This window comes from Zea mays, chromosome 8 (assembly GCF_902167145.1).
Source record: "Zea mays cultivar B73 chromosome 8, Zm-B73-REFERENCE-NAM-5.0, whole genome shotgun sequence".
Classification (NCBI taxonomy): Eukaryota; Viridiplantae; Streptophyta; class Magnoliopsida; order Poales; family Poaceae; genus Zea; species Zea mays.
In genome coordinates this window covers 28,940,049-28,949,153 of record NC_050103.1, presented here as the reverse complement: position 1 = coordinate 28,949,153, position 9,105 = coordinate 28,940,049, and the positions used below count along the sequence as shown (strand labels likewise).

At 45.7% G+C, this 9,105-nt stretch overlaps 1 protein-coding gene across 1 annotated transcript; it reads right to left on the bottom strand.

Annotated features, from left to right (window-relative positions):
- Positions 1-1,048: 1,048 nt before the first annotated feature.
- Positions 1,049-1,589, bottom strand: LOC103635009 (calcium-transporting ATPase 5, plasma membrane-type-like). The gene is made up of 3 exons (XM_008657577.2): positions 1,476-1,589; positions 1,324-1,369; positions 1,049-1,246 (listed from the first exon to the last, which is right to left on the bottom strand). Exons 1-3 carry the CDS (start codon positions 1,553-1,555, stop codon positions 1,064-1,066), a joined length of 309 nt encoding a protein of 102 aa, XP_008655799.1. The 5' UTR covers positions 1,556-1,589; the 3' UTR covers positions 1,049-1,063.
- Between the last annotated feature and the right edge of the window lie 7,516 nt (positions 1,590-9,105).

Here is a 9,105-nt window from a genome sequence, read left to right as displayed (position 1 = left end):
CCTCGGCCGCCGTCGTCAGGTTCCTTGCCGTCGCCAATGGAACGGTCCTCACGTCGACTGTTCAGAGGGCCACGGTCGTGTCGACGGTCGTGCTGTGCTTCGCTGCCTCCCGCTGGCTTGCCAACTTCATCCAGGACTTCTACTTCCAATACTACATTCACGCCTACAAGTGACGCGCTCAGGAATACATCTGTTTTTTAAGGTTTTGTTGCTAGGAGATTGTTGTATTTACTGTAAATGCATATTATTAGGAGAATTGAGTGGGTAGAAAGCAGTATCTATGTTGCATTAACTTGTATATAATAATGCATATAATCGATGATGAAACGGAATACACGCGGCTTCAGTTGTGTTCACTGGAACTGCAAATTAGCTGAGTTGGTTAGATGGTCTGAGTAATACTTCGCCGATACTCCCCCAAATACTCACCCTCCTTGCTGGACAGCGCCACTGGGGGCATGGCGACCCCGCAGCCAATGATACGCTGTATGACGTGGTAGACGGGCTGCTCTCCCAAGAGCACAGCAGCCTGCTGCCCCACCTAAATCGATAAATAAGTTACCAATGGTATTATATGTTCCCGTTGCAACACTCCCAGATCCCCAAGGAAGAAAAAGATCTGGTCAAATAAGCGTCGATGCTCATCCCCAGCTTACATAAGTTACCAATTGTATTATATGTTTCCGTTGCAACGTACGGGCACACACCTAGATTCTAGGAGGTTAAAGCTGGCCACATTAAATTACTGGAACAAACCAAAATGCAAAGAAAAATAGTGAGCCACTGAAAATTGACCAAAAACAGTCCAAGTCAAGCGCATATAACCAACTTCCACATAACTTATGCCATACCTGAAATTCGACTATGGTAAAGCAATGAATAGCTTATAACGAGTCCTTACGTGAAGAAAAATATCCATGTAGTATCAAGGCTAGGGTACACATTAGTCCCTTTTGGGGGAAAACTACTATCAATTTAAAGTCAACTTAATATTGATCTTTCCTTTTGGGAACAATCCAATGTCAGTATGTATTTGTCTAAAAGGTGAAGCAAGATTCGTCCACTAATGTTCTGTTATGATTCTTAAATTATTGAAGAACAAATACTCCACCTGGCAAAATACAAATGTGTTGAAGATGAAAGTATTTTTTATCTTCTCAGCATCAGATCGGCTTTCATTCTGCAGACGCAGAATCCTTACTCCATCAAAATTGAAAATCAGAAGAATTGCTACTTGGTAAAGGGCCTGTGTAAAATTCCAAACATATCAGAACAACAAAGAGTTTTTAACAGAATCCAGCTGTATAATGAAGGAATACTAACCTGAACAAACAAGTTTCTCCGGATGATATTTGTAACAAGAGGTTCCCTGCAGTAGAAAAGTATGGGTAAAAATGTTTCCAAATTAAAAAAGCATAGTATATAGGTATTGGACACAATGTTGTCAACAAGAAATTTTGGATCATTTGACATGCCTTCGACCAACAGGATTTCTCTTCATAAGGTTGTCTGTTGGAGGCTCGGTTGCTAATGCAAGAGCTCCAAGTGTGTCCATTATGAGGTTCACCCACAGAAGCTGAAAAGTGAAAGAAGTATATGATACTGATGAGAAACAACCTAGAAATACACGTGTCTCAGGTAAAATGTTGTGTCGTTGTTAAGCTATATGTATCTGAGTTTTATATAAATTGTTTATCAAAAAGATTTAAAATTACATATATACTTATACATAATATCAAACTTCAGCAGATGTTTCATGCAACATGACAACTAACTTCTTGAATGAAGAAGCAATGGCAGCATTTGAGTAAATTGCACAAAAAAGGATGAAAATTGTCCGAACCTCAACAACATTTAGGGGCACATCACCAGAGGACACAACAGCAACCACATTAATGACAAGTGCAGCAACATTGACGGTGAGCTGGAACTCAATGAATTTCTGGATATTACCGTAGACAGATCGTCCCCAACGAACAACCTGAAAGAGAATGTATATATCCATAAATTCTATCGTAAAATCTCACCAGGTAGACTTCTGCAACAAGAATTATAGCCTAGAAATGCACATTATACCAAAAAAGGCATGCATGTTTGCTATGTTCAGGAGTCAGGACTTCAATGTGTGAACTCCAAACAAGTGGAATTATTTTTTACAAGGAAAGAAAATCAGTGCTGAACTCAGTTAGGTCCTCTTGGATAATTCTACCAAACAAACCTTGACAACTGACGTGAAGTCATCATCCAAGATTATAATGTCAGAGCTTTCTTTAGCAACTTCTGTCCCTGAAATGCCCATTGAAAGACCTATATCGGCCTAGGACAACAAATGAAGAGGTAAGGCAGCAATTAGAAACAGTAAGCTCATCAATTAGAAACTCTACATATGAATTAGGTAATGAGATGCTTCCCACAACCATAAATCATGATGCCAAGCGACATGCAAACCTCCTGCGATAAGTGTCGAAGCAAAAACAAGGAGAAGAAATGGGGCACCTTCTTTGACCTTGAGAAGCCACCTTCTTCTTGAGCGTCTGCATCACATGACACCTAGATCAGCGACCTGGACGACGATTGGAGATTGAGTATAAGGCCATATCGAACAGAATGGCTGAGTAAATCCAGGAAAGCAGAGCAACCATACCACACATACACACCAGACCTATTCATCTTCAACCGAGAGTAGATACGGGTCATCAGACAGGCTTAGCACCAACCAGACGCTCTTTGAACTTGTTGACAAAAACAAGCCATCGTGCAGAATTGGTCGGCGTAAAGAAAAATGGGAGACAGATGATTCATTCAATTTCAGTAGCGAGGCCACATTTGAACGAGATGGTAGCTTGGTATTGATTCCAAAGCCAGCTGACATACAATATAGTAGCAAAAAGTACACAGAAGATTGCGATATAGGTATTTGATCGTTGAGGATTCATAATGAAATGTATTTATGACCCATAATCAGATTTCAAATCAACGACGACAGTTACGAAATAAAAACATGGCTTGAAAGATGGGAGGATTCAGCTTGTTATTTCGGACCTATCACTCGAGGCCTCCTGATTTGCAAACCTCAGGGGCGGACAGGGACAGGGCACGAATTTGGGTTTTATTTATATCTCGATGCATGAGCGTCACAGCAAACGGAACATAATCCTTGGTCAGGGGGCAGTCATTGCAAGAAGAAAAAAAAGAGCACGCACTAAATCAGACATCCATGGAAGAAGAACTGCATAGATGTGCAAACAGCTAACGTTAAAGTCACACAGACCTAGACCCAAGCCACACACACAGGTTGCAGTCTCCACAAACTCAAGACGCAACTCAATCTCATCTCAGGAAGATCAGGTACGGAATGACTGGTTGGCTGGCGCTAACGCCGCGGACTGGGTTCGGGCGCGTCAGGGGCCAGGGCCTCCACCGACGGCGGGTCGGCCTTGGCGTCCGCGGAGCGGGACTTGACAAAGTCGAGGAGGCGGTGGCTCACCTCCTTGGAGTAGGACTGCAGCGCCTCGTTCCCCTCCTCCACGGAGGCGGCGACGCCTCCCGCAGCGGCCACGGCGTCGAAGGCCTCGGTCTCGATGGCGCGCGCCGCGGGCTCGGCGTCGGCGACCGGCACGGCGCCATAGCGCTTGCAAAGGACGGTGTCTCCCGCGAGCGTCTCCACGAGGCACCGCACCACCGCGTCCCGCGTGCGCTGCGTCGGCGGCCAGATGCTGAACGAGAAGGCCGGGGAATGGTTGCCCCCGGCTGGGGCGGGGGCGGCGGCTGCCGCAGGAGCGGTGACGGGGCCAGCTCGTCGTTGGCTATTTTTTTGGAACCTTACGGAAGAGTTGGACGGAAACCCTAGGGTCGGAGTATGGCGGGGGCTAGATGGGGGTAGGGATGGCAAGCTTCCTCCGCCGCTGCCTGTGCGTGCGCCCGCTCGGCCGCGTCGAGATCCGGCGGGTTTCTCAGCGTGGCGGTTGCAGCTTTCGCGGGGAAGATGGGCGTGCGGGCAGAGGAGGAGGCGGGGGCACAGGAGACAGTCTACACTATTGTCTTAATAGTTAGTAGATATATATATATATATAATGTACAAGCTTGTATCAGCAATCTATTGGCCTCATGACTCCAGATGTAGCCACAGATGCAGCAAAGTTAGTGGGGGAATCCCTTCATTGTATTCTCAGGAAAGGAATGGTCCAATCCACCTAATACTATTGGAAAGGGTTATTTTGCATTGATTGGTGAAAATCCAAACTCCCTTTTGGATGTTACTGAGAGTTTATCAAAGTCTCTCTCAACAAATTGTGCTTCTTTTGCTCCACTTGTTTACATCTTTCATGTCATGGCTCTGCAGAGACTCAATGACCTTAATAGATAGATTAAGGCATTTTATTTTTTACTTGAAGATGATGCTTGCAAATAGATAATAAAGATATAGAAAATACTCAACTATTAAAGGAATCTTGCAGCCTGGAGGCTACTAAATTGATGGGTTTTATGATGAATTATGTGAAGCTATTATCTTCAGGAGAAAATGGCCCTTTTGAACACTCCAAAAGTCCTACCCAATCTGAGTCTGCAAGGTTTCTGAAAACACTATAGCTGTCTTATATAGATGTAGACAGAAGCCCGGGATTGTGTAATTTTTTTCACACTTGTTTTAGCTTAACGTAGCCTTTTTTGGAACTGAGATATGTGCAATACTTTTCCTTTGACTGAACAATGGCAACAAATTGACCATATTTATATGGAAATATATGTGATGTAAAATGATTACTTAGACCAAATATTTTTTCCGCACCTTGATTCATCTTTTCTTAGCCTAATAAAGTTGTTTATTGTTTTGTTTATCTGTTGGACTACAACAATCGTGAAAGGGCAATCCAGAATGTTTGCTAAATGTATGACCTTTTGCTATATTAACTTTATCTTGTTGACTGACTGATCATCGACATATGTGACATTAATGGCAGTTCAATGCACACATACATTTTTTTAGGGAAAATACAGTAGGGGATCCCCTATTGTGCAATTTTTTTATTATAGAAGGAAAGAAGAGAAAGAGAGTTACAGGAAAAAAACAAAACCTATACAGTGGGGCGAAACCTGTACTGTGATATGTGTAGTATTTTTTCTTTAATGTTGAAGGTAGTCTTAAGGCAAGTTCATGTACGGGAATTCATCTACAGGATCACGACCCTACGAACAAGAGGGAAGTCGTTAGGATGCAGGATAGTCAATTCTGCATCAATGTTTGACTGAAAGTCTAAAAAACAATTGATCAACAGATCAATGTGCCACAATCAGAATTGAACTATTTTAATTCCTATATAAAAAAGCGATGGCTCATCAAGTTCATGATTAGGAGAAGGAATCGACCTGGTGAGCGATGTTATGTATGACGAGAATGGGGCGAGTGTACTGCATTAACCCATGGTCTTTGTAATTTGCCTTCAGATAAGTAGGTAGAAGTGCAGTGTGCCAATCATTGGCAATGAACACCAAATTTCCATCTCAGTAGCACACACCACCACAGGGAACATGCCAAGGAACCTGCACGTTATGCAATAGTCACATATATAATAAAAAACAATATTCTAGTACAGAATATGCATAAATGAGTAGGGAGAAATCAAGATAATAAAATTCCATTTGAGCAAAAGTTGAGCACAATAGCCCAATTATGTTGCTGTTGAGACAACTGCTGACAGGAATATCAATCAGTCTATAGTTGGCACCCAATGGCACTGCAGGCTTGGCACGCTTCTTTGTCAAGGGATACAATCTAGTCCTAGCACTACCAACAGAAGCCTCATCATCGATGTAATCAAGCCGCGGCGGGACTGCCCTTGGTGGCGGCCATGGTTGCTTAATTCCCCTCACAAGCTTTGCAGAACCAGGACCAAAGCGAGCAATGTACTCCTTCATCGAAGCCATCTGTTCCTGCTCCCATTGGTACTGCTTCAGTTGACACTCTTCAAGCTTCAACTCAAAATCCACAACACAGCCATGCCCCTGGAAGTAATTTGCAGGCTCCTCATCATGGGCAGCCAGCAAGCCATCCTTCTTAAACAAACCGACAGAAGTCCTAGCATTCCAGACCAGCATAAGCACCCAGACACCTGCTGTCAGCACACTGCTCGTGAGCAACTCGCCAAAGGTAACATTGCCACCAGGTTTTGGCCTGTTGTTGTCCCTAAGCACGGTAATCTTTGTGTCCACGATCCAGTCCGTGATGTCAACCAATTGTTGAGTCTTGTCTGCACAAAGGCCTTCCATATTTGCACCTGTGCAGTAGCTATTGATCAGAGCATTGTACATCACCGCAGATGGTGCCTCCTCGCCCTTAGTCAGCATTTCGTCGAACACCTTCGCGGCGTCCTCCATCCATCCACCCAGTCCGTCCCTGTTCTGACTCTGGACGACAGCAGGCTGTCCACCATGCCTTTGCTGATGCCTTGGGGGTTCACCTCCACGATGTGCTGGCCTCTCTTCACCACCACGGGTTCGTTGTCCAGCTCATTGTCAAGATGGTCGAGCATCTCCTTGTCCCGGCAGGAACCAAAGTCCGGATCTGCCTCGTCGTGGTGCTGCGTGTAGATGACGGGAGGAGAAGCCGCTGGCTCCCTCCCCACCCCGCCGGTCCATGGCTGGCAGGAGTCGGAGACGATGCAGCTTGCCAGCGGAACCGGGGCACCGCCCTCCCTGTCGAAGTCATGTGGTGGAGCCGGCGTAGAGCGCGAGGAACGACCGACAGTCGAGGTCGAGGCCGGGGGTGCGCGTGTAGTGCTGGTCGCGGAAGAAGACGTCGACGGAGTCGCAGTCGGAGACGATGTAGCCGTCCAGGCCCCAGGGCCCGCGGATGGTGCCGCGCAGGAACGCTGCATCGACACAGCTGGGCACGTCATTGACCTAGTTGTAGGAGCACATGACACTGGCGGCGCGGCCGTCCTTGACGCAGGCGCGGAAGGGGACGTTGAAGGTGTCCACCAGGTCCTGTGCCGCCACCACGCCGGGCGGGTTTTTCGGCGGTTCGCGGCTGGCGTATCGCGGTGGTCGTGCGGGGTGCGCGGCGTACGGGTTGGGCGGATAGCGGAGGCCGGGGTTCGCGGCGGCGGCGGCCGGGGTTTGCGGCACGCGTGCGGGCTGGCGCGAATCGCGGCAGACGCGCCTTGCGGTTGGTGGCGGGACGGCGGTCGGGGTCACGCCTTGCGGTTGGCGGCGAGATGGCGGCTCGCGCGCGGGCGGGGTTTTCGGAGGGCAGGCGGGCGGAGGGCGAGCGGGGGCGGTCTACGCTCTGCGCTTAATAGTTAGTAGAGATATAATGCCACCTAATTTCCTCTAGCTCAGTCTAGTTTTAGTCTTTGAAAGAGTAAAATGTATAGCCAAACATACAATCATTGCATATAGTTTCTTCAGTTACTTGAGATTGCATATGCATTCGTACAAATTTGGAAGACACAAGCTCCACTTGAGACTGAGTGACAAATGATGTCCCTTTTCTCTCAGACCGCTGTAGCATAGCATGGTTGCATGCGTTATCTTATCTACTACTATAGCAGCAGTACGTCCGCTAGGTTGGATTGGAGCTATGGATCTGGATTGCTACTGTACTGCTAGCGCTGCCTACAGTTCTGGCTGAGAAACACGTTTGCTAGCAGGGGGAATGGGAGGACTAATTTTTTTCCTTATTTCATTTTAAACAGTAATAAATTTTAGTCTCCTCAATCCCTTCCTCACAAATAACGTTGGTTTTCTGGTCGTGACTGTTAATATGAGATTATTAATAAATGCCTTCCTTAGTCTTAATCAGGTAACTAAGGTTCTGTTCGAAAGCACCTAATATTTAAAAAACTGATTTATATAAATTGAGATGGTTCCAAACATACTAGTTTATAGAAATTAGATTCTTAGTTTTTAAAAACCAAAAAATTAGTCTCTCCTAACTAGAAGATAAAAACTGGTATTTTAAAAACTAGGTTGTTTTCAAACAGGGCCTAAGTCTAAGATTTCCTTTCCTTTGCGTTTTATAGTTTCTTTTTTTATTTTAAATAATTATATATGTATTCTATACTACATTTATACATCTATAAATATATACACATATATATCTCAAAATTTGAATAAGACTAATTAATCATAGCTTGTATTTTACAATAAATTCTATTCGTCACTCTGTTCCTCTGGACTTAAAAAAAAGGCTCTTTCGGGACAAAGAAAAAGAAAATATGAAGTATTCAATTCCTACCAGAAAATTTTCTACATGAGCCTTTGCAACACATGATTGAATCCATCAATTCCTTTGAAATTTTTATGAATTTTTTCCCTCCATACAATTTTTGAAGGAAAAATAACAAGAGGTCTAACCTATTGAAAACTTTCCTAGAGTCTCTCTATCCAAATTCCTAGGTACGAAATTTTTTCTCTAGTGGTGTAGCATAGCGTGGAGCTGATATTGAGCAACGAACGGAGTCTAACTTGGCGGCAAAACTTTGACGACGACGCGTTACCTGCTGCAACTCGTCGGTGACGCGGATCTGTAGTCTAGGAAATGCTAATGTGTTCACCGATGTACTAGCAGTAACAACATCCTACACTCCCATCCCACCTGCAAGCAGATTCGGTGCGTTCAGACAAGCCTGCTGCCGCAAGGATTTCATTTCACACGCGGAGCACGTACAGTATGAAATGAAGATCCCTCGTCTTTGATTTGCTTGCCGTGGTCCGCCCTGCCGTACTTTGTCGGGGGCAGCTAGCCTTTATTATTGTTATGTGATGATGAGTTCATCATCGGATACAGTGGTAATGGCACCCGCCACCGCTAGAGGACCCCAGTCCCCCCCACACACAGGCCTCCTCTCCTCTGAGACCGAGGCGCGTCGTCTTTGCCATCAATCGTATCATCGCCACCATGCCTGGTCAAAGTAAATGAACTCACACCGATGGAGGAGCCCCCCTCCTTGCCATCAAAAGCTGGATCGACACGGCTGAGCTTTCGCGTCCGCTGTTACTGTGGCTGGCGCCAGCGCCCAGAGGTAAAGGCAAAGCGAGTAGCGAGCCTCCAGTTTCCTGTGTGGTAGGGCGTAGGGGCATGTGTGTATCTGTCCCTGAATCGTC